Source organism: Gasterosteus aculeatus, chromosome 7, assembly GCF_964276395.1.
Source record: "Gasterosteus aculeatus chromosome 7, fGasAcu3.hap1.1, whole genome shotgun sequence".
In the NCBI taxonomy this organism is placed as follows: Eukaryota; Metazoa; Chordata; class Actinopteri; order Perciformes; family Gasterosteidae; genus Gasterosteus; species Gasterosteus aculeatus.
In genome coordinates this window covers 12,875,285-12,900,787 of record NC_135694.1, presented here as the reverse complement: position 1 = coordinate 12,900,787, position 25,503 = coordinate 12,875,285, and the positions used below count along the sequence as shown (strand labels likewise).

The following is a 25,503-nucleotide window of genomic DNA, read 5'->3' as shown; positions in this document are numbered from 1 at the left end:
AGATTTTACATAAATATATTGATATTATATATTTATCTTTTAATATTTATTATATGAAATTCATATATATATACATAGATCAGATAGGAATGAATAATTTTGTCTCAGGTAAAAAAGTCAAGGTTTTATATTCTGTCAGGGTAAAGCTTCAGGATTCACACCGTTATCTAACACCCAACATTTGATCCAGACTGAGATGAAACGTTAATATGGTTTAATCTTGGAGCTGCTTCAGGTTAAGGTCAGACTAGATTGTACATTTTGGAGTCATCCTATAACATTTGTTTCCAAATGGGTAAGTTTGATATATATTTCATAATTCTTCTTACAATACAAACTGTCCCTCGTGGAAAGGAGAAAATGTCAGATACACATTGTGTGGGGGAAGGGTGGCAGAGGGAGAAGGAGACTGTCTCGCTCACTCCTCCCCACGCATGCACACACCGCCTCACACCACCGCTGGCCAGCAGCAGCGTCTGACGGCTGCATCCTCTGCTGCGCAGCATCGCGCCTCCTCCATCCTGCTCTGCGGCGTCTCCCACCCGACATCCAAACCCGCACGAGTCTGTTGCGTCTCCATTTGGCGTTTCTCAGACTCCTTTTTGTTTGTTTGGAGAAATAACAAAACCGCGGACATGATGAGTAACAAAGAGCGACGAGGAATGAATTTCAAAGGCTTGTTGAAGAGGAACTGGCTGCTGATTGCCACGATTGTAGCTGTGCTGCTCGGTACGTGGAAGCCCTTGAATGCCTCATCGTGTTTGCACAGAGAATGATCATCGTTATTTATCTTCCTCATTCCTCTTTGTTTTATCCTCCAGATTTGCTTTCAGATTCAGTCACCCTGTATATAAATCAACCTCTCTTGCACCAGTGGACTAACCAGCAGCACTGAATACTAAATATGTAAAGGATCATGGTAATTCATAATACGATTTCATTAACGAATGGTGGATGGGCGTGTGGTGAGGTGTTGCAGGAGACACAGTCTCTGCCTGTCTGGACGTGTCTTAGTCAAACGTGACCAGACTGAAGGGACTGCTGATGTTGGGTCTGTGAGGAGACCCATCACTGAGGCAGTTAGATGAGCTGCGTATCTTACAGACAGATGCATGTGACTCAATGCAATCTGAAGATCTGCATTACTTAACATCTTTACATTGCGGGGTGTTATTTGTTTTATTTCTGAGAGGGAACTTGGAAACCTGTCATGCCAATCCACAGCCATTTAATTATAAATTAAACAGGCCACTTTACAGCTGGTTTTCCAGTCACTTACGTTTTTGCTTTACTAAAATAGTACAATAGTAGACTTTTCATTATTACAAAATGATGCCTGGTGCATTCACTGCACGTCACATTAATCAGAGCACATAGACTAGCCTCTTCAGTCACAGTATGACTGGCGGTTGATAAATAATGTAGCATTAAAAACTTTCCTTAAACAGAGTCCGAAGCACGTAAAACACGTCATGACTACTTTACCTTCACTTCCATCAAACCTCACTAATAATAAGGTATGTTTTAACAGGATAGTCTAGCTATGCTATGTCGGCACATTAGCATGTTGTTCACTTTTGAACAACATGCTAATGTACAATAAGCCTCCCCTGCTCTCGGCTTTTTTGCTAAGCTACGCTAACCATACTCTGATTCCATTGTTGTATCTCTTTAAATGCAATTGATCTCATTTCATGTCATTCTCAAAAATGACTTAACTTTTATATTCTGTCCAAAGATAGCCTAATGTCACAAGTTATGCTTTTTTACAAGATCAGGGATTTCTTGGTTTCGGAGTTTCTGGTATTTAGCAGTGCTAGTCTTATATCTAGATTAAAGCAAAAATAGTTCTATGACGTATTCAAGTTTGTATCTCCCTGTGCATGTATATTTTTGGTTCTCTTTTAAAAATGTAAAATGTGCCTTTTTCTGCAACCTGTTAATGTATTGAGTGATTTTACTTAACTTGGAGGGGGGTCACATACTATGACTATGACTTTTGACACATTGTTGATCACTGTACCTTCCTTCTACCATACAGATCTTTTGATACAGATTGATGGATATTTTTCGCTTGCCTCTAATTGTACTATAAAAAAGATTTGTTTGTTAGTTAATGCTTTTGAAAGGTCTTTGGTTTGTTGATGTTCTAGGATAATGTTAATCAAAATATCAAGAGACACGATTATAAACAGTACAGTAAGAAAGGTAGACTACCTACTGTACCTCACATCCAAAGACAGAACTTATTGCATCTCAGGCAGAAACATTTTAATGCATTCTCTTTTATAATTTTGACACAGCAAGTAAGATTTGGTTGAGTTGTCACCTGAGTCTGGAGAGGATCAGATATTTTGTGATTCTTTAATGTTCTTTGTTTACTTATCAGTTATGTTGCGTTTTTAAAGACGTTTTCTTGGTCTGCAGGTGTAGGGCAGTGGTGATATTGAGGGGCATTGTCGTCTGTTGTCCTGAGATGTTCTCATTTATTGAAAAGGTTTTATTACTTTAAAAAGAAAATTGTTACTTCTCTGGGTGAACAGTCTGCATTGATATATATATTGATTTATAATTACAAAGGAAACACAATTACCCATTACTAATGCTGAAACAAGGGTCAGCATTAGTAATGGGATTACAAATAATAATAACAGTATCAGTAGATGTCTAACAGGACCACAGCAAGAACAACCGCCATTCAGACAGAACCACCATCCACAGAACCCTGTGAGGAGTGATAGCGCGGGTCCAGAAAGAACCATGTCCATGGAAAAATGTGAGAGAAAGCACAAAGACTCCGTGGAAGAAGCTGAATTGGTGATGTGCATTAATAAGACGGGATTTTGTATAAAAGGAGAGAGAGATGACAAGGAGCTTCTATCCTAAGAAGTCCCATGGCAGTTTTGGCCTACGGCAGGTTATCTAAGGGCTGGTCCGGCTGACCTGAGCCAGCCCTAACTACAGCCACAACAATCTTAAGCCTTGTCTTAAAAGAGGTGACTGTTTCTGACCCCCAACTAAAAGTGAAGCCTGATTCCACAAAAGAGGAGCTTGATAACTAAAGGATCTGGATCTCGACTTTTTAAGACTCTAGGAACATCAAGTAACCCACCATTTATGCAGTGCAGCTCTATAGTAATATGGTATTATAAGCTCCTTAAGATAAGACGGTTCCTGACCAGCAACTGCCTTGTAGGTGAGGAGAAGTACCTTATATTCTATTCTTGATTCAACACGGAGCCAGTGTAGAGAAGCTAATACAGGAGTAATATGATCCCCTTTTTTAGTTCTTGTAAATACATGTGCTGCAGCACGTTCTGAATCAACTGGAAAAGCGAAGAGATTTAGCTGATAATATAGATTAGATAGATAGAGCAGTAATCTGGTCTAGAAGTACTAAACCCTGAACTAATATTTCACTCACTTTGAGATATAAACTGCCTGATGTTGTATATATTACATAGGTGAAGTAAGGCAGTCCTTAAAGTTTGTTTTATCTGAGAGTTAAAGGACACATCGTGATTGAAGATAGATCTAAGGTTATTTCGGGGACTGCTAGATACCAGAGCAATGCCATCTAGAGAAACAATATGACAGTTGACTTCAAAGGCTCTCTGGCCTAATAAAATAATTAGAGCTGTCAAAGTTAACCTATGAGATTATTGCCGAGATTAATGCGCTAAAATATTTTAACGCAGTTAGCGACTTGTTTATCTCCGGTGTCCATTGACCACTGACACAAAACCGCTGCGTGCCTGCAGTCAGTTAAAAAAGAGGCAGAGATGGTAGTTGAAGATGGAGAGAGCTTTTTGCTTTGGAAGTTTGTTGTCAAACAGAAGGGGGATGAGTGGTAAACGGACCACTTTAGAATTGCTAGTGCCGGGAAAATGTTGGTAGCTGCTTGGCTACTTTCATCTCAACAGCACGGCACACAGTCTGCACAGGATGTTCACTGGTGCTCTTAATGACAGTGGTTTTAAAAACTTCCTGGCTGAATGTCGGGAGATTGTTGGCACTTCAAACACAGCCCGTCAAATGATGAAGAGTTGAGAGCACAGCAAACTGCATGAGAACAGCAGGAAGAGTTATGACATATATGTCAATTTCAGCATTTTTTATTGGCTGTCACACAATAAGGTTTGCTCAAGGTTGTATGATGGTTAGATGGCTCACAGTGGTCCAGGTGCCGGTGTACAGTTTGCCGCGTCATTGCAGTGTTTTACATCATGTTAGGCTTCTTTAACACAGCACACCATAGCACAGACGGAGGTTAGGAGTGGATTTCAAAATCACCTAGTGGGATAAATGTGAAGGTTATAGCTGAAAGTTTGTTTTGCATCATGATTTCCTTCAGGATTCACCTTTGATGTGCAATAATGTGACAGTTGCCAATGCAGAGAATGATCAGCCTTAATTTAAGCGCAACATTATACCAAGTTCAATGTTGCATGTGCTTGGCTGTCCCATCTGTTGGGCTCACAATTTTACAAACCATGCAGATTTTGTAAGATTTGTACCACCAGGCAAAACACATTTATTTTATTTGGAGCGAGTTCCTGTTAAACTATGAGACTTCACAGTAGCACAATCATTATACACAACGTATTAATGAAGACAAAACAAGATGAATAATGAGTTCTTTTGAGCTTCATGTGAGCTCTTATTTCACTATGCCCTCTTTCCGCAAAGCTACATATAGCTAAATATATATATACACTAAATAGCACAATGTATAAATATGAGCATGCGTCTGACATACGCACCATGCGTATTTGCCAATATTGCACAAGAATTGGTGACATGAAGTCACAGCAGCGGTCAGTCACAGATCAGTATGTGTATGTCTATGTGTGTGTGTGTATGTGTGTGTAGTGGGGCTGTTAGTGGTCAGTGGTGTGGAGGGGGGGGTGTGTGGGTCATGATAATCCTCTCGAAACACATCACTATTGGGGTGAGTGCAACGGGAAATTCTCCTCCAATATTTTCTAATAACATGCTTCATTTATCTTGCCATGAATTTAAACTAATTCCCTGCACCCTCTAAACCCCTACCAAATAAAAAAGGGATCCACCTATCCTTCACAGTTGGGATGGTGGACTTCTTCATGAGACTTGTTGACTCCTGCCCAAGCTAGTGTTCTTGGTTGGGATGACTGAGTTTAATTTAGGGATCATCACCTCAAATGTTTTGGTTGCTGTTCAGCATATTTTGAGCAGGCCGTTTTGTGGTGTTGGTGCAGTAATTGCTCTTTCTGGTTGCTTTACCGCGCAGCCTATTTTGGTTCAAGTTCATTAATATTGTTCATCTTCAAATAGTCCCACCACTTTTTTTGCAGACAAGCCTGTGTTTTAGCCAAAGCTGGTTGTGGGTTTTTCTTTTCTCTTCCTGATAGCTGTGACATCTTTGTTGGTTTACCTGGTATCAACAGAACGGCTAACTTTCCAATTATTTATCCCATTAATTACAACCTAACTGTGCTTTCCTAACACAGGTGGGAAACCTATTTAAATCTGTGTGTGTCAAGTTATTATTAGGAAAATTATTAAGGTATTTTACTTTTTGATCAATGCCATTTGTGTGATTACACAATCATGGGATGGTGTGTTCTTAAATAACAGCAAAATGTTCTGCCCTTTGATCTGTCTGTTGGCCAATATTTTACAAATTCTGCCACAGTGTTTAACTTAGAAAAAAAACTAACTCCAGCTAAGGACTCGACCCTTTTCTTCAGTTGAGGACAATAATTCTTTATGATGTGATTTTGTCTTTGTCCTGGTCAGGGATTAGTTTAGGCGTTTTGGTGAGAGAGTATGCTTCCCTCTCCCACCTTCACAAGCAGTACTTCGGCTTCCCAGGAGAGATCCTCATGAGAATGCTGAAGCTTGTCATCCTCCCACTCATCATTTCAAGCATGATAACAGGTAACAGGAACATAATTACTTTTGTTCGTACTATTTGTTGTAATGATGTACCGCAGATATTGATGTGCTTAAAAAAACAAAAATAAATATAACGTGATTACCGTTGTGAGAGAGTAGCTCATTCATAGAGTTAAGAGTCTTTGGAAATATCTTTGAATTCCTCATTTAGGAGTTTTTCCACTAAAATTTTCTCTACTGCCGGCTATTAAATAAAGGCTTGTCATCCTTATAATCCTTTTTCACGGTTCATTTCAACCTCATCAGGGATGAGCTAATTCAGTCTTTAACATTTATGGGACAAAGTTTGCTCATCCCATCTAATGATTGAAAATTAAAACAAAAATACCTGTGTTTTTCATTAGACACAGAGCAAGTCTGCCATGTTTCCTCAGTAGCCCCTTATGGACAACCCAACACTGGCAATAGAAAGAACCATTTGGGTTTTCACATTGGCCACTGTAGTTCTCCTACATGTTTAGCCCTCGGAAGTTTCAGTTGTTTGCACTCTGTTCTTTTTACATGTCTACAACATGAATGCCCGCTTAGGTCATGGAGGGCAGGTGGACCTACGTTCTTCCTGGAACCCACCACCATATCTCCTCTGTATTTAGTGCGTTGAGCTCTGGTGCGTTGAAGTTGTTCAGCCCGCACCAGGTGTTGAATCTACCACCTGTAGGCAGACTCATCCCCAACAGAGATGAGTCCAATGAGGGTGTGTGATCCGCAAGCTTAGGAGAATAATCTTCTGGATTGGAATTCTATTCAATATTGTGCTTTTTTCTTCTCAGGTGTTGCAGCCCTGGACTCTGAGGTATCAGGAAAGATAGGTCTACGAGCTGTTATTTATTACTTTTCAACAACCATCATTGCAGTTATTCTTGGTGAGTTGATTATTTTCTTCACCTGTCTAGTTGTCAGAAGCACCTACGCTGGTTTACAGTTGAGTCCCATAAAGACTGTTGTGTAAAAAAGGTGGTTGGTGTGACATCTGAATGAGTTACGTTGTTATCATTTCCAGGTATTATTTTGGTGATGACTATCAAACCAGGAGTCTCTCAGACAGCGGAACACATTGACAGAGCCGGTACAACGCCCAACATCACAACAGTTGACACACTCTTGGACCTCCTCAGGTGACCTCCTATAAGTATAAACCTTTTTGATGTGGTCAACTCTGAATATACACAGTTGAAGGCAGGGTATTCCCTTCTCTTTGTATCGTACATGTCTTTGATGACTCAATGCAATGAACTGGATGAGAAAATTACACACTTAAAAGTGTTCATGTTCCGGGGATTGTCTGTTCCAGGAAGTAGGGTCCTTAAAAGCTTACACCAACTTGAAAAGATTATGAGAACTCAAAAAGTTACGGCAACTATTGTCATCAATGGAACTTGTCAACTGAAGTTAGTTCAACACATAAAGTTACAGTTTAGTCGGCTTTCAGGAAGGGGTTGTTAGCTGTTGGGAGCTCATCCAAGAGCTCTGAGGGTTAACTTCAACTTCATAAAGCATTTCATAAAAATCAAATTCCCAATACAATATTCTGTTGACAAAATCCATCCATCCATCCATCCATTGTCAAACCACTTATCCTGCACACAGGGGGGGTGAAATCTATCCCAGCCAACTTCGGGCGAGAGACGGGGTACGCCAGCCAATCGCAGTGTTGACAAAATCCTACTTTTTAAAGTTGTGGCTAAAGTTGTGGCTCCCTTGCTTGATAGTAGTTGGGTCGACATGGCGCAGGGGTAGAGAGGGTGCGCCGGGAACTGCAAGGTTAGTGGTTTGAGCCCCCGCTGCCCACGCCCCATGTTGAAGTGTCCCTGAGCAAGACCCCTAACTCCTAATTGCTCCCTGGGCAAAAATGTAAAAAGCCATGGGTTAAAAATGCAGTGTAAGTTGCTTTGGATAAAACGTATCAGCTAAATGACCTGTAATGTAGTTGCAATAATCCATCTGTCAGAGATGTGTAATACCAACATTAGTCAGTGCCTGTCATTAACCACCAATCTTGGTTTTTCAACAGAAACATGTTTCCCGAAAATCTGGTGCAGGCTTGTTTTCAGCAGGTAAGAAGCCATGCACGATGAATGATAGATGCATGCAGCCATGCATCTATCATTCATCTCTGTTCCACTTTCAAACCATGTTCATTTTTTAAACCTTCATTACGATATGGTCAATACAAGTACCATGTTAGATTAACTTACTGTTTCACTAATTGGGAAATTTGTTCATACTCTAGTACAAGACCATGCGCCAAGAGCTGGAGCCTGCAAAAGTTTCATCCAACACCACCACAATTCCACCTCTCGCCACTACTCTCCTGTCGGTGGTAAAGGTAGGTGTGCCTAGAGCAGTCACTACCTTGCGCAATAGGTCACACATGTCTTCTGGTGGAAAAACAACCATTAAAATGTTTGTTTTGCATAGCCCAAAATCGAGATTTACAAATGACCTCTGAGGGCTTTACAGTCTATACACATGCAACATCCTCTGTCCTAAAACCTTCACATCAGGCACAGGAAAAACTCCACCAAAAATGAAAAAACCTTCAGTGGGGAGAAATAAGGAAGAAACCTTTGGGAGAACTGTTGGGATTTTGATCTTTGTATGTGTGTCCTTGTGGATACGTCACTTTACAGGTTATGTGTCTGCACCTGGTAACCCCAGATCTATTCTTAATACATCCGAAGTAAAGTAACCACGGGTCACTGGGCTGTGATCCTGTTGAGAACATTGGCATAGCTCATCAATGGCTCTTTAGAGTGAGCTTCCTGACCTTCTTTGGTTAGCTGAATGAATAACCTCCTTGTGTCCTCTCTTGGCAGAACATAACCAAGGAATATAAAATCGTGGGACGGTATTCGGATGGAATCAACGTACTGGGGCTTATCGTGTTCTGTGTTGCTTTTGGCCTTGTCATTGGAAAGATGGGCGAAAGGGGACGTATCCTCTTGGAATTCTTTGATGCACTAAACGAAGCAACCATGAAACTGGTCCAGATCATTATGTGGTAGGTATGAAAGAGTGCTCTACAATTTCAGTACTTAAGAATGAATCCTGGTCCACAAAAAATCTCACTCTTATCTCATGGTCTTAGCATTTTCAAAGATGTGCTATTGCATTTCGTAATCTTCACCACCCTGTAAATTCCATGGTCTAGGACAATGAGTTTTAGAAAAAACTTTAAAAACTATTGTAGGTGTAAGGTGAGAGGAAGAGTGAATAAACTCCAGCACAATATCGGTTATGATCCTCTTAATCCTTAAAAACATTTAAACAAGAGCGTCAATATACACTCACCACACTTTGGATAGAGAAAAATACCTTTATTTTACAGGTCATATTTGTAAATAATTCTTTTCATAAAAACATCAGCACGTTTTCATGTTTGAGAAGCTACAACCAGAATCAAATGTTATGTTCTATACACCAAATGACTCCAACTTGATTTGTTTTTTCAGCTACATGCCAATAGGGATCCTGTTCCTAATTGCAGCCAAGATCATCGAGGTAGAAGACTGGGAGATCTTCAAGAAGATGGGTCTTTATATGGTGACGGTGCTGAGTGGGTAAGCTGCCATTACTCTGTATCCACCTATTCCAGACACCAGGATTTATGCTTGACATTTGGGCCGATTCACCCTACAGTGATACAGTAAAAGCTGAGCACTGTGTAGGCTCTGATAAGGGCCAAGGACATTTAAAACTGCTCAACCTGCAGCTGCAGTAATGAAAGCTCCCCCCATGCCACTAAATCTAAGTGACACCATTAAAGACTTTACAGTAAATCCTCTCCCATTGGGTGGGTCCAAAGCTGTCAGTGCCCCCATCTGCACGCAACAGTCACACTTTGTTTCTTACGCTTTCATAGCCTATGAAAAAAGATTTTGAAGCATTATTTCCTCATGATAATAAATAAATACATGTTTTAATTTTTTTTTAATGTATTGTATTTACACATAAATTTGCAATTTTCACTTACATTTCAACCTCATACATATGTCAAATTGTTAAGTGATGATAATGATGTAATTATTTCCAACTTGGACACCTCACCTTTATCTCCTGTGTGTTTATCAAAGGTGAACAGTCATTATAAGTTATAATAAAATAGCTTATAAATTATAGCTTATAAATAAAATAGTTGTATCTAATAATCACTAGACTTGAGCATTGTTCAACTTGCCCAACACAGGTTTAGTTCTGTGAAACAGCATTCTATTGCAATTTTTTAATGGGTTTGAATAAAAAGAAATGCTCAGCGTGACTTAGCATAAATAAATGATAAATGCTGTAGGTTTTTATCCTAAAATTGATCCAATTTATTTTTAATGCTTTGGAAGAATAGTTCAACCTTTTGTGAAACTGCTTTATTTTCATATATATTTTCAGAGTGGGATAAGATTGATACCAAGCTACGGCCAGAAGCGCAGTTAACCTAGTTTAGCACTAAGACTGTAAGCAGGGGAATAGTTGCCATGAAAACAGTACCTCAACGAACAATTGTAATGAGTACTAATTGACAATTAGTTTGGGAATAAACACCAACTGTTGGTAGGCATTCATTTCATGATTTAGAAGGAATCAACAAGTTTATCCTCTACTTTTTTGCTAAGCCAGGCTACGTACCTACTCTAAAAGAAAGAAAGAAACTAAATGTCGAACTATTCATTCAACAAATACCGAATTGGGCTGTAATCTCTTGCGCCAGTACATTTCATGTATGAATATAAATTCTGGGAAACACCTTTTTAATACGGTATTGGCTTAAAAACCTGTAGAAAATAAGTTTGATGGTATAATCATTTTCTGCATAGAACAGAACCAAACTCTTAAGACATATAACAGAACATAGAATGTTGTTCAATAAAAATGTCTGTTTTGTCCTTCAGACTAGCTATCCACGCCACCATCTGTCTGCCACTGATCTTCTTTGTTATTGTGAGGAAGAACCCGTATACATTCACATTGGGAATGGCTCAGGCTCTGGTGACAGCACTCATGATCTCCTCCAGGTCAGAATCCACTGTGTCCCTCAATATTAGTTGAAAACCAAATAACCCATTTTCATATCTGTGAATCAAAATGATTGTGTGACAACTGCTCACATGTCTTTTAGCTCTGCCACACTGCCTGTCACCTTCCGATGTGCCGAGGAGAACAATCGCATTGACAAGCGTATCACACGTTTTGTCCTCCCAGTGGGTGCCACCATCAACATGGACGGGACAGCGCTATATGAGGCAGTGGCCGCCATCTTCATCGCCCAGCTGAACGACTACGCTCTGGATGTGGGCCAGATTGTTACTATCAGGTACATCATAGTTACTAAAGGACTCTTCTTACTGCAGGCTATAAACGACTATAAATACAACTTATGATACCATAAAATTAAACTATTGTTGACCAAGAGAGAAATGTTTCGCTAACTCTAACATAACCATTGTCCGGATAATATATAACCATGAATACAAATTCTGATGTGTGGTAAACAAACATGAAATAAAGCCACTTACTACTATACTTAATACATTTCATCATCCACACCAGATGATATTGAGGATGATGATAACGAGACCATGCGTTTGCAAGGTCTGGAAAAAAAAAATGTATATGCTATTTCTATGATCAGAAAACAAGGTTAGATAACTTTTGTGGTCATTAATGAAATAAATCATTATTATGTTAAGGTTAGGTAACCTTTGTGGTCATTAATGAAATAAAGCACCATTATGTTAAGGTTATATAACCTTTGTGGTCATTAATGAAATAAATCAATATTATGTAAAGGTCAGGGAACCTTTGTGGTCATTGAGGAAATAAAGCATCATTATGTTAAGGTTAGGAAACTTTTGTGGTCATTGATGAAATTTAACACCATAACGTTAAGGTTATTGCTGCAGTCCTCACTTGTTCTTGCCTGTGGATGTAGTGTACCAAACTATGATAGAGAAGAGGATGGACCTAACAATGGCAGTTTAGAAGTGTACCAACAGCTGCCTTAAGAAGCACATCCTCTGCAGGGCCTTCTTGGTGATGAAGCAGATCTAACTTGAGGGCCCTGGCAGGGCTGTAGTGGTAAAATTCGAGGTGGGTAAACTCTGAATTTTGTGATCATACAGACCTCGACGCGATGCGAAGCAACGCAACACAAAGCGTCGCGACTCTGTTAGGCTGTCCTGGCTATATTGCATTATGTTATCAGTAAAAGTCATATACAATCAATGACAATGAATAAATGTGTTAGTAGTTTGTAGTTTATTAAATTTAAGAAAACAGTAAAGAAAAGTATGTCAACACAACACAACAACACAATTGCAGATTAAGAACTATCTACATATGGAGTCTCCTTTTTACAGTAGTGCCCAGAGGGCCTCCTTGTCCTCCACGTCAGGTCCTGCCTGGCTCCTCTGTGCTTCTCTCTCTATTGGACCTGGTGTTTCTCCTCTCCCTGTGCTCTCTGCATCATTGCCTGTCCTCTCACTGCCTGAAAAAATATGTTGAATTTAAGAGTTAACCTGTTAAGCAGCCTGTCAATTACACTGACAACATAAGTTAAAGGAACACTCGTGTACTACCTATGTCATCATAAATAGCCTATACAGCAGGACACAGAGCGCGCGACTACTACCCCCCCCCCCCCCCACCCGTCGGTCGTTCCGCCCGCAACGACTACTACACCCCCCCCCCCGTCGGACCTTCTCGACCGGTCCGCGAAATATTGTCTGACATGAAACCGGTCCGTGAGGTTGGGGACCACTGGGCTGATCCACAACGTGTGTTTACACACCGCCTGGATCCTGATTGGTGTCGCTGCTGCAGCCGCAAGGCACTGATTGGATGCTCACAGACCGTAATACAGCGCAGATGGACATGATTCAGACTACGTCGTTTATATGTTTAACAATAGGAAACGTAGTCTTAGCTGTTTTAAAATTACACCAAGTTTATTTCGGATTATTCCAACGGAAGAATACAAGGCGCAGGGAATTTTGAGGTGCGTAAACGCTATTTATAGGTGCGTAAACGCTATTTCCAAAATTCTAGAGGTGCGTAAACGCCGTTTACGTGCGTATACCCTCCACTACAGCCCTGGGCCCTGGTAATATTGGAGACCAGGAAGCAGAAGGACTCCACAGTGTCAACGAGGTTGCACAGTCACACAGGGTGATGGGTGCAAGTGTAAACAATTATATGCCAGTACCCAAAAGAGTATCTACCCTTAAAGTGATACCAACACCAATAGGGTATCATTTGATTAGTTAATGGAAGGTGTGTGTTTGCACTGTGTAGCTTATTGACACTACTTAGCAAACTTAATATAGTGGTTACTTACTGCGGACCTCTCCGTATTAATAGCCTTGTTCATTGGGCACAAAATAGTTAGATTGCAGGTACAAAAACTGTTTGTGCCCCTTCCATCTGGCAGGAGGCTGAGGTCCATCAGGACTAAGACCTCCCGCCACACAAACAGTTTCTTCCCGTTGGCAGTCGGGCTCATCAACAGCCCGGTCCCCAACTGTCTGACTATAACATTACACCGGTCACTCCCCTTCACACTGCACATGTCACTTTAATGTCATGTCACTAACTGTAATTTATCACTTTGTCGTCACTCGTCACTTTGTTACTTGTTCGCTAGTGCACTTTATGCTTAATATTTTATAACTTTTTTAATTTAATTTTTAACTTTAACTTTATTCCCTTGTTTTATACTAACCCATAGCCTTATTCTACTAACCCACTGCATTAGCATTTCATTTTACTTTATTTTATTACTTGTGCACTGCTGTCTTGTTGTCTATTGTTACACTGTCTGTCATGCAACAACCGCCAAGACAAATTCCTTGTATGTTTGACATATTTTAGCAATAAATGTTTCCTGATTCCTGATTCCTGATTGTTTGGCTGTAGAGGTTGCGATCTTGGTACCCACGCATGCTTCTGCGTCTGCGTGGTTGCGTCTGCGTGGTTGCGTCGACGCACTCGTTTCAATTCATGGTTCTAAAAGTCTTGCGTGTGTTGCAGAGCAATTCACCGCCAGAACAACAGGTGGAGTAACGTGTCGAAGACAACCTAGAGAGTCACGTCTATTTATTTATTTATTTATCATAGACTTTATTGCCACGTGCATCGCCACTGTTGCTTTTCATCGCAGACACATTTGTCCCGTATTTTCCTCCACAACTTTGTGCACTTCTCGACCGGCAAACCGGCGTTTGCGGCGATCTCCCTCCGTGAATCCAACCCGCTTCTACAACCCGCCAATGATGGCTTGTATAAGCGGTCATATTTACGCATTTCTTCCGACAAAGATTCTTCAATCTGATCCGTTCTCTCGTAAACATTCTTCGTTTTAATATTGGCGGTATCGGGCTATGAAAACGGAAATGTGAGACTCCGTAAAGGATGTAGTTAGCAGACCAATCGCAGCCTGGTGAGCTGCGGGAGGCTTGCGTCGCTTGCAAAATGGCTCGACACACGCAAGGACGCAAGGAGGTGTGAAAAGGCACGCAAGGGGGTCTTGCGTCTGCGTCGCTCTGAAAACGCAGAAGCATAAACTAGGCTTTAGTCCTTTGACAACTCCTGGGGTGTGTCTTTTTGGGTGCATTTGAATGTCATTGGCTTCTCCTACAAGCGTGTCCTCTTGGTCTGTCCCCTTCACATCGAGGTGTGAATCTGCTGCTGTAACCTGAAACCTCTCTGTCCCTCACATTCGAATACTTTCAATGTAGAAACATTTCGCTAATGGCCTTAATGAGTGAATATAACATAGCATGCATAGTTTGTCTTCATCTTATAACTAGTACCGTATTTTCCGCACTATAAGGCGCACTTAAAAGCCTTTAATTTTCTCAAAAAAACGACAGGGCGCCTTATAATCCGGAGTGCCTTATATATGGATCAATTCGTTAATCGGTTGATCCATACTGGTTGTACACAGCGCTCAAGGCGCTCTGCCAAACATGCCAAAGCTCGGTCTACGACGGCGAGATGCTGAGCGGGCGCTCAAGCGTATGAGATATGGAGCTTGTTTCAGGGCGCGTCGGAGAAACAAAGCTGTCGTTCTCGCCGAGCACATGAGATTAAAGAGCGAGAGACGGTGCCGTTTTCTTTACAGTAGCTGAACCATCTTAACTGGGAAAATAAGTTATTCTAAAAGGGGCCCTTGGCAGGCGGCGTGGCTGGAGATGAGCAGCCGAAGATTTAAGGCGTGGATGCCGAGGGGGGCGGTGGGAGCGGACGCACCTCGCAGCACTGATCGGATCCTGAAAGCACAGAAAATACGGTACACTTTAGTTACAACACATCATAAATGATCACACTTCATCACACGTCATCATAAGCTTTAACACAGTCCCATACTCAAGATATTTGCTGGCTGTCTTGCATTCAGTTGCTTATCTACTACCTGACAGGAGAAAAAACTCCCAAAAAACCCTCTTTGGGGAGAAAATTGGGAGAAATGGGACAGCAATTAGCATCCGTCCCCAGGTTTTAACATCACATTGACAGAATGCGTACAGTGTTTATATGATTTACATGACTATAAATTGTGTTTGATTCATATTGCATTCACTGATCTAACATGCTAATGTAATAACTAATATCTAACACAAACTACAATTCTAGACTAACCATTTCTACTTATAAACATAAACATTGCTACTATAATTTCTACCCCTTGGTGTGCTATTCTACTTGAATCTCTAACAATACTACCCGGAGCGTAGTTTACCTCCTAATTTATTTACCTATCTCAGGCTTAGAAAACCTTAGATAATTTCGACCCCAGCTTTACTAATCTAATCTCTAATCAGTCTAACTTTATTTAAGATGTCCTAGCTGGCTCATGTGTGTATCATAACTGGCCCACCGTCACACAAGCTGATACTAAAAGTCCCAAAAGGTACAACAAAAGCTACTAACAACAAAACTGGCAACTTCTCTGGTGGCGAAGTAGGTGGGGCTGCCCAGCGAGGTAGGCCACTGTCTCGTCATTACGTGCAATGCGTGTATTGAGTGGGATGGTCTGACAGTAACTCCGGAATATGAATATGAATATTAGTGTTATGAGATTGTGCTTTGTGTTGCAGTATAACAGCAACAGTTGCCAGTATTGGAGCAGCAGGAGTCCCTAATGCTGGTCTCGTCACCATGGTGATAGTCTTAACCGCTGTTGGATTACCTGCAAGTGATGTCACTCTGATAGTTGCTGTGGATTGGCTGCTGTAAGTCCATCTGTCTACCTTTTATCTTATTTTGCTACAGTGCTGTAGATTGACTTTGAGTGGTGTATTTCAGGGACCGGTTCCGTACTATGATCAACGTTCTTGGCGATGCTTATGGAGCAGGAATTGTCCAGAAACTATCCAAGCTGGAACTGGAGAGGATGGACCTAACATCGGATGTCGACGTCGCCAACCCCTTCGCTCTGGAAGGCACTTTGGATGACGAAGAGTGTGAGAAGAAATCCTATGTCAACGGAGGTTTCACCGTTGATAAGACAGATGCAATCTCCTTTACTGAAACCTCTCAGTTCTAGCCTGTGGCTAGTTCCGAGGGACAGAGAAAGTGCCATGCTGCTACGGATGTAAAACGGAAAGCCTTCCATCATGTATCAGCATCATGACAAGAGGAGAAAACTAGCCAACCAGACCCATCCAAGCTCTGACATCAGCAATAGCAGTCGACCTTAAGCTTATCCAAGATGATCACCTTTCATGTCGGACATTTATAACCACGACTAGTTTAAGTGCTTCCTTCTTACACTCAAATTGTGCCAAGATTTTTGAAAATGTCTGTTTTCGTTTGTGCAAAGATTTATTTAAAAGAAGAGCTGTTAGTATGTTTTTGGGGATCTTTCCGGAGTGTGTGTACATTGTAAAAATAAAACAATAATCTTAATTTGAAGCTCCATTCTCAATTTGCTTTTTGATTAGAAAATAATTCTAACATGTCTGAATGATTGTTTTTTGCGTGGCTGTTGTTGAATTTCTATGTCCCATAATGCACTGCTTGTACTGTATATCTATCAAATATGTATATTTGTGCCAAACATTTAAAGAGGTTTTTCACCAAGTTGCATGAAGCAATATGTTAAAAAAATGCTAATCACTGGCTGCAAAATGAATTTTATAGAGCCTTTACAGAGAATGGCGATGGTTAAGCAAGATTTATGAAGTCATCAAACACTGTGAAACTGTAAACCAAATCAATAAAAGTCATTGATTTATTCCAAAATATAATGTTCATTACATTACATAAGACCCCAAATTGTACCTTCTTAACCAATATTATTTTAATTGTGACCTATTGGTTAAGACCCACTTAATCACAGCGGGTTTTAACATGATGCAACAACATAACTTAGCTAGTGGTCTTTTACTGTTTGGTTACGTTGTAAAATGTTCAAATGCTCTTAAACCAATGGCTGAAACCAATGGCTGACTACAGTAAATTTTGCATGTTATAGGTATTTCTGCTTGAACAACACATGAAAACAGTACCATTGATAAAGAAGAGTTGGACATGTTGGTAAATATGCTCTGCTTTTTTGTCAATAGTTTGATGACAAGATCAATAACTATTCTTAATGTTGAGGTATTCCTTTGATACAGGTATGGCACCCTGGCTGAAAGCTACGCCAGCTTTTTTTGCAATTGATGAAAATACTGAACAGCATTGTCAAATTCAGAGTATTGGTGTCATTTATAACATCTAATACCTTGACATTATCAAGTTTTCAGTCATGCAGTAAAGCTGCAAAACGGTACCACGTCTTGAAATAAACCAGGCTGTGGAGAAAGGATATGATGCATCAAAAACATTGAATGATATAGACAAAACTGTATAGGCACTTTGTGGAGTCATTAACCTGTCCAATCTGCCTTGTTTTCTTACCTTTGCTTGTCATGTCCAAATTTGTAATGACTAAAAGTATGGCAGGTAATCTACCCTAACTATGTACCATATTTGTGTAATTGCAACTAGTTAGCATGAGCAAAAAACATTGTGGGTTTGAAAGAGATGTTCTTCTGTAGAGATAGTCAGAATAAAAGGCATATAGTGTCAATGACGACTTTCCCAATATAAGAGTGGTCCAGTAGCTGAAAAGGTTTTAAACCAATATTAAATCTGCAAAATCCCCTGTATGTACCAACATTGAAAACCATTTAGAAAACTCAAATAAGACAAATCTGTGTGTTTTATGTGAGGAAGGTATATAAGGTCTGTGTGGAGTACAGAGGTTTTTATCTGATGATATTTTTTGACTAAGTCACATCTTTACTTTACTTCATTAATATGCCTTCCTTGTCTTATTTTGTGTTTGTGGACACATACTTTTCTGCTTCCAATATTTCTATATTCAAGATTTTGTAGTTATTTTCTGCATTTCCACATAGTTATTTTGTGGGAATAAAAATGGGTGGATGTAACTGCATACTTCATATGTTTAATTCATTTCATGCCTAGTGATCTAGTAATAATATTTGAATTTTTGGTTGGCAGATTGAAATGATGGCAACAATTGAAATGACTTAACCAGTTTTTAGAATACTATGGACAAATGTGTTGTATGGACAGACTAACAGAATGAGCCTCAGCTTCCTTAAAATGTCAATGACAGTTAATCCTTTGATAGAAATGCCACAAATGACTACTAATATTAATGCTCCTTGTCTGCACTGTTATTTGTGATGATCACTGCGTGTGATGCTTGTGTTTTTTTTAAATAAAATGTATATCTGTAACTGTAATTGATCTGTTTATTTGACTCCATGCCACAGTTGAATACTGGGATGGCTACACATACAGTACAGTACCTAAACTTGAATAAAGTATAGAGTTGTTTGGTGGCGTCAACATGAAAAACCTTTAACTTGGGATCAACAGTTGCTGAGGGTTTTCTTGTGTAGTATCTAGTATGTTCACAGTGATGGTCCCATCATCAACTCTACAACCATTTTACCATTGGTACAATTACAAATACCATTGTCCCTAGGTTGAGGTAACAGTCGTACATTTCGGTTTGCTTTCCATTTGAAGAGTCGGAGCCAAGTAGCCTACTTTCCTATCTCCTAGGAGGAAGCACAATCACAAGGGGTATTTTATAGAAGAATAGACTCTGCACATTAACATTTTACAAACAAAAGTAAAGCGTCTAGGAAGGTTGTTGGTGTGAATGTGGTAACTATCAGATTAGTTTGTAGCCCAATATCATACCGTTGTGTTCCATTTGAAGTTAGAAGTTGGAATTCCCTGCTAGTTAGATATGCTATCTGCTAGCTTGGGCAAAATTATCGCTTAAGAAACACATGTGAGATTTTCTTTAGTTTTTGTAAAGCACTGCGCACAAATCAGTAGTAAGTGTGTCAATATTGTACTGCATACGTAAATAGCTAGGCTGGTACAAAAGATAAGGAACTGTATACACTACTCTTCAAGTCTATGCTATGTTGATCTGCTAATTTCAGCGGTCCGGCTTGGAAAAACTAGCAAAGCTGAATAGTGTTTATGCAATGCGTAGGTTAAGTGTGGTTGTAGTTGAACACTGTACATTGTGGGGATGACCCTTTTATTTAAGATAAAGCTTAAAATATTCCTCTTTGATAACAAGTATAGTTAGGGGTGGCTCATGTAAGCTGCTATAGGCCCAGACTGCCAGGGGATGTCTTAGGACTCACCGAGCTGCTCTCTCTCTCTCTCTCTCTCTCTCTCTATTTCTCTTTCTATAATAATTGACATCCGAGGGCTTTACAGTCTGTACACATACAGAAAAAAGAAAAAAACGGGGGAAAAAAACAGGAAAAAAGGGAAGAAACTTTAGGGAGAACGTCAGGAGGGATCCCACTCCCGGGGTGGACAGACTACAATGGATGCCATGTGTACAGAATGAACAATGTATAATACATGCAATTCCTATGACAGAAATGATTCAAGTAATTGTGAGTAGTAAGCCAGGCGCACAGCAGGACCACTGCAGGGGCAACCACCATCAGATAGAACCACCATCTACAGAAGCCTGTGGGGAGGGAGAGCACAGAGGCTTTAGGAGAGGGTAATGTTGGTTTACGAGTACAGTAATATGATTAATATCTAAAATAATAATGATGAGGATGATGGTGTTACGTCTCCCTTAGTCTAGGTGTAAGGGAGCGCAACCCCCGCAAACATGAGCCCTGATGAACGCGGCGACCAGAGGTATGGGGTCGTGGTGTGAGTGACGACTACTGGCACAGGCAAACGGTGTAAACAAAATAGGAGGTTTATTCTCTCCTTAAAAGGAAAAACCAAACAAATGTTCAGGGGAAAAGGGGCTGGGCGAGACCAAAGCAAAGAAACAAGCAAAAAGGGTGAACACTTCTCTAACTGACCTAATCCCCCCCCCCTTTACTCTACCTCGGGCACGGATGAGGCGCGCTAACCAAAAGTACAGGGAGTGGTCCGCCCAGGTCTTGCCTAGTGTATCTAGACAGGCAGTCAGCTACGGGTGGTGTATACCCATGGGTCTCTTCCCTAACAATATCCCCCCCTGCAACACAGGAAGAAAAATGTTTAACTCAAATAACAAACAGTATACAAAACAAATGTAACATACACACTAACCCAAAGAGCCCACGCTCTGGGACTACCTTTTAACAAACAAACTCCCTCTCTCTCTCTGAACAAGATACTCACAAACCCCAACGACGGAAATAAACACAGAACCAGGAGAGAGGACACCAGCGAGCCACCAGGAGAGAGGACACCAGCGAGCCACCAGGAGAGAGGACACCAGCGAGCCACCAGCAGAGAGGACACCAGCGAGCCACCAGCAGAGAGGACACCAGCGAGCCACCAGCAGAGAGGACACCAGCGAGCCACCAGCAGAGAGGACACCAGCGAGCCACCAGAAGCGCTCTGCCATCAGAGCTGCAGAACCCTCCCCCTCAAAGATCTACAATGACAGGTCTTTATAGACCTGCACCAGCTGCATCCAATAATGAAGGGGAGGAGTCCAGGTCGGTCGTATCCAATCGGCTACACCTTGGGTGAAGGGTAGCCATCTTGCCTGCAGATTTCCTGTACATGGAGAGACAGGACACAAACCAACACAAACACCCCCAAAACGTAACAGATGGCAGCAGCAGGCGTCAGCAGGGCCACGGCAGGTGTCAGGACCAGGGTCCAGAAGGAACTACGATCTACGGAGACCTGCTAGGGGAGAAAGCACAAAAAAAACTCCCGGAAAGAAGCTGAATTAGTCATGTGCATTAATAAAACGTGAATTATCATAGAACGAGAGTGTGAGAGAGGAGCTCGGTGTGTCCTAAGAAGTCCCCCGGCAGTCTAAGCCTATAGCAGCTTAACTAAGGGCTGGTCCGGGCTAACCTGAGCCAGCCCTAACTATAGGCAGAATCAAAGAGGAGTTTTAGTGCTTTAGTGTTTTAGTGCTTTCTCGATTCGCAGGTTTCTGTAGATTGTGGTTTTGCTGGACCCTGGTCCTGATTCCTGCCTGGTCCCGCAGACAGCTACCGCTTCAAACACCATTATTATTCCCATTACTATCACTGTCAAAATGAATGCCCATCACTAACTTTGTTTCTTCGAGGGAGTCTTCTTGCCTCACAGGTTTCCACGGATCTGCCTCGTGCCATGGCCACGCTGGCAACTGCTGCTGCCATTATCATTATTATTATTATAAATATTAATCACATTGTTATTACTGTCATCATAAACCAACATTCCCCGCTTTGCTTCTTTCCTAAAGTCTTTCTTGTAGGAACATAATTCATAGTCACGCTTTCCTCCGTTACATGTATGCAAATGTGCCATTATCTTATTAGATATTATCTATAGATTTCCAGAACAGCAATCCAAAAAAAATCTGTGGGAATGTGTATCGCTCCATAAAGAAGCAAATACTGTCAGAAGCCACAAAAAAAATGTAGAAAGTGTTCAGGAATAAAATGTCATATAAGTTCCGCGCGTCACTGACACTCCAGAATCTGTTTGCCGTCGCCAAGTCATGATTCAACTGAGCGGTCATGTCGGAAATCAAAGTGTGGGGATTTTGGAGGGCAGTCCGGGCAGAGTGTCTGGGGACGATCGTCTTCATCTTCATCGGCCTCTCGGCCGCAATAGAAGACCGCAATAACTCCTACCTCGACCAGGAGATAAAAGTGGCGTTGGCCTTCGGCTTGGCCGTTGCCACATTGGCGCAGTGCCTGGGACACGGCAGCGGTGCCCACCTTAATCCCGCCATCACGCTGGGCCTCTTGGCGCAATATCAGTCCGCTTAGAGCCCTTTTCTACATGAGTGCTCAGGTGGTGGGAGCAGTGGCTGGCAGTGTCATTGTGTACGGTATCGGCCCTTTGGGCCTGCAGTTCTACAGGACTCCTTTGATAACCATTGGGCATCGGGGAGCTGCAGATCGTGTTGACACAAGTTCTGCGACCCCGTTGAAGCGTGGATGTGTGTGTCTGAAGATGGTAGAGGCGAGGTGTGTAGCACTGACTGGGGACTATTGGACATCTGTCAACAACGATAACTACCTCGGCGTTACTGTACACCTTATCGATGCCAGCTGGGAACTTCACTCCTTCGCTTTAGGTAAGCTACGTTAACGTTATGTAATTTTGAATGACATCATTCTGATCTACTTTGTCTGTCCATTAGGTGTGATGAAAACAGAGGAGCGTCACTTTGCAGAAGCGTGTGCCAGGCAGTTTCTCGACGTCGCTAATCAGTGGGGGATAGCTGACAAAATTAGTACTATTGGAACAGACAGCGCTCCTAATATGGTGGCAGCAGGGAGAATACTGCCATTCGAGCATTTGCCCTGTGTTGCACATGTTGTACAGACAGCTATTGTAATGTCACTTCGGGAAGGTGGTTTTGATGGTGCGCTGGCCAAGTGCCGTAAAGTGGTTGGACATTTCAAACACAGTCCGGCCAACTCAGACGAGCTGAATGTCCAGCAAGCCTCCCTTGGACAGGTTCAGGAGCCACTCGTGCAAGATGTTCCAACACGGTGGAATTCCACCCTTGAGATGATCAGCCGCGTGAGGCGCAACAGAGACGCACTGCACACAACACTGTCTCAGCAGAAGCACAATCTGGCCCTCCCAACAAATGCTGAATATGAGAAGTTGGCAAAGCTAGAGAAACTGCTGGAGCCATGCAGGTATGGTCTACAAAGATAGCGTGTTCATGAATTGGCATACAAGTTCTTTTAAATGTCACTTTGTATTTAAGAAACACATGCCTGTAAATGTAATGTGATTAAGAGTTTTAAAAATGTGTAATCTGAGTTTAATAAATCAGTCATTTATTATTTTATTGCTCTGTGTCTGTCTGTCTGTGTGTGTGTGTGTGTGTGTGTGTGTGTGTGTGTGTCTCTGTCTGTCTGTCTGTGTAGGTATATCACTGAGCTCCTTGGTGGGGATAAGTATGTATCCTGCCCTGTGGTTCTGCCCTGTGCCACCTCCAGCACGCGATGAAGATCTCAGATGATGATCCTGCCTATATTGTGCGATTCAAGGCTGCCTTCACCAAGGACCTCAACCAGCGGAGGGAGAAAATAAACCTGGAATGGCTTAAGGTATGTCAGACTGACCAGAAGATAACTGCATTGTTTGACCATTATAGACTGTTAAGCCAGTAGATCGGTCAATGAATAGACGAATGAGTCATGAAGAAATATGGAGGTTGGATTTGGGAAGTGAAATTTTCATCAATCAATAATTATTATTTTTTATTCATCAAAGGTGGCGACTGCTCTAGATCCACAATTTAAGGACCTCAAGTGCTTGCCCAGAGCAGAGAGGGAGCCAGTGTGGGCAAAGCTAAGTGAGTTGGTGAAGGAAGTAAACAGTTCATCATGACCTCTTATGTACGACCACTACAGTTCAAAATGCATGTTTAACTGAATAAACAGTTAGTAAACACAAGTATATCTTATTGAGCATGATTTGTTCACCAATTCTCAAAGACTTACTTTTAGTAATTATTTGGGTAGCACACATATTCTAAATGCCTTCGGCAGAATTCAAATGAGCCATTTTAATCTAGATTAATCTAGATTAATACCAAGATTACAGTGAAATGTATCTATGCCCACCACTATTATATATATTATATATATATATATACACACACATAGTCAGGGCTTTGGATGCAGAATTTGTCAGCAAGTTACTATTCACATCTATTGGCGCTGCTTTCGTTATGAATAAAAGGTGGCTGGAGCTGAAGTTCACGCCTTGGCCCTTTGCAGCTGTAAGCGCGGGTCGACTAGAGACCGCTGTTCTTTTGTCACAATTTAAAACCTCTGTGGTTACATCATTTTGCAGGGTGTGTGTCAACAGATAAGAAAGTATGTGCAGCAAAACACAACTTTGATAGCAGCTACACAAGTGTGAGACTTGGGAATTACTCTTATAGGCGGAGAATGGGGTCCTTGCCTACATTGTATGGGTGAGGCCAGTTTAAATTTTTTAATGTTGCCAGACAACGCCAGCCTGGGAATTTCACCCAGGGAATTGTTTTACATCTTCTCAACCCAACAAAAGTAAGAAAAAGGGGAGGCACTCAGGTTCGTCGCAAATGAGGCAGAGACCCAAATAAAAATACAAAATATAAGTTTATTCAATTCAATTTACGGTTTAAAAACAACGGTAAAAACTTCACTCACTCTGGGACGAGCAACGGGGAAACCAATCAGGGCTGAGACTTACGATGATGGACTGTCCAAAGAAAAGGGGACCCAAGGAGCACAATAGGTTTAAAATAAAATAAACTAAACCCAAACATACAGAAAGAAAATAATTAAATTTAAACAAACACTATACTAATAAAACACCGACAAACGGCTTAACCAAAGCTTAACAAAATGACAAAATAAGGAAAATAACAAAGGATCCAAACAAATAATAGGCACGGCCTGTTTCTCGTACACAGTTAAAATATGTCTTGACCCAGTTAGGAGGCCAAAACAAAGCAAACCCAAATAAGGTAAATTTGTGTGTGCCGGTCTGATTGTCTGCTCTGCTGTTTGTTTCCACCTGTGCCCTTACCCTGTGTGTATATATTGTCTACGTCTCCCTTTGTGCTGTGACAGTTTGTCTTTTCCCAAGTCAAAGAACCAGCATGCGTGTACCAGCATCCATCGTTAAAGCTTTACTATGTTTTTTGTTCAGGCTCGCTTTCTGTTTGATTCCTTTTCTCAGCCTAATTGTTTATGTTCTAGATCCCTGTTTGTTCTTAGATTTAGTATAGGGTTTTTCTTTGACCGAGAGTGATTTTCATTTTAGCGGCATTTGCCTTTGTTAATAAACTTTTATTATTGAACATCGTCTGTGGAGTCATGCACTTGGGTTCGGTCCAGTCGTGACAAACATAAACAAAGTTTTAACGTGACAAATGTTATATTTAAAAAAAGCAAATGAGCCATTTTTAATATACTGCGCAATATTTCTGAATTGTTGTTACAGTAAATTCTTTGTTGAATAAGTCAAATTTTTATTTGACCTGTAAATTCTCATTTACAATGATGACCTAGCCAAGAGGCAGTAGCACAGTCCACA

At 41.2% G+C, this 25,503-nt stretch overlaps 1 protein-coding gene and 1 long non-coding RNA gene across 3 annotated transcripts; both read left to right on the top strand.

Annotated features, from left to right (window-relative positions):
• Nucleotides 1–179: 179 nt before the first annotated feature.
• slc1a1 (solute carrier family 1 member 1) lies at nt 180–18,692 on the top strand. Of its 2 annotated transcripts, none has more exons than XM_040182252.2 (12): nt 180–295; nt 5,782–5,922; nt 6,711–6,803; nt 6,941–7,055; nt 7,952–7,994; nt 8,171–8,266; nt 8,757–8,941; nt 9,393–9,500; nt 10,824–10,946; nt 11,051–11,245; nt 16,029–16,163; nt 16,237–18,692. In XM_040182252.2, the coding sequence occupies exons 1-12, from the start codon at nt 292–294 to the stop codon at nt 16,475–16,477; spliced, it is 1,479 nt and encodes a 492-aa protein (XP_040038186.2). In that variant the 5' UTR covers nt 180–291; the 3' UTR covers nt 16,478–18,692. The 2 variants fall into 2 exon arrangements, with proteins under 2 accessions (XP_040038186.2, XP_040038185.2); XM_040182251.2 differs by lacking the exon at nt 180–295 and adding an exon at nt 431–729.
• Nucleotides 18,693–22,598: 3,906 nt separating this feature from the next.
• On the top strand, nt 22,599–23,837 carry LOC144410247 (uncharacterized). Its single transcript, XR_013468191.1, has 3 exons — nt 22,599–23,102; nt 23,337–23,519; nt 23,686–23,837. It is a non-coding gene; the product is annotated as an uncharacterized LOC144410247 (long non-coding RNA).
• The last annotated feature ends 1,666 nt before the right edge of the window (nt 23,838–25,503 follow it).

Bases quoted from the DNA above. Each gene is read 5' to 3' on its own strand.
- slc1a1 (XM_040182251.2), top strand. From the start codon at position 435: ATGCACACACCGCCTCACACCACCGCTGGCCAGCAGCAGCGTCTGACG. The intron at 7,995-8,170 runs GTAAGAAGCCAT...TTCATACTCTAG, and splicing joins TGCAGGCTTGTTTTCAGCAG to TACAAGACCATGCGCCAAGA. The intron at 8,267-8,756 runs GTAGGTGTGCCT...CTCTCTTGGCAG, and splicing joins CTCTCCTGTCGGTGGTAAAG to AACATAACCAAGGAATATAA.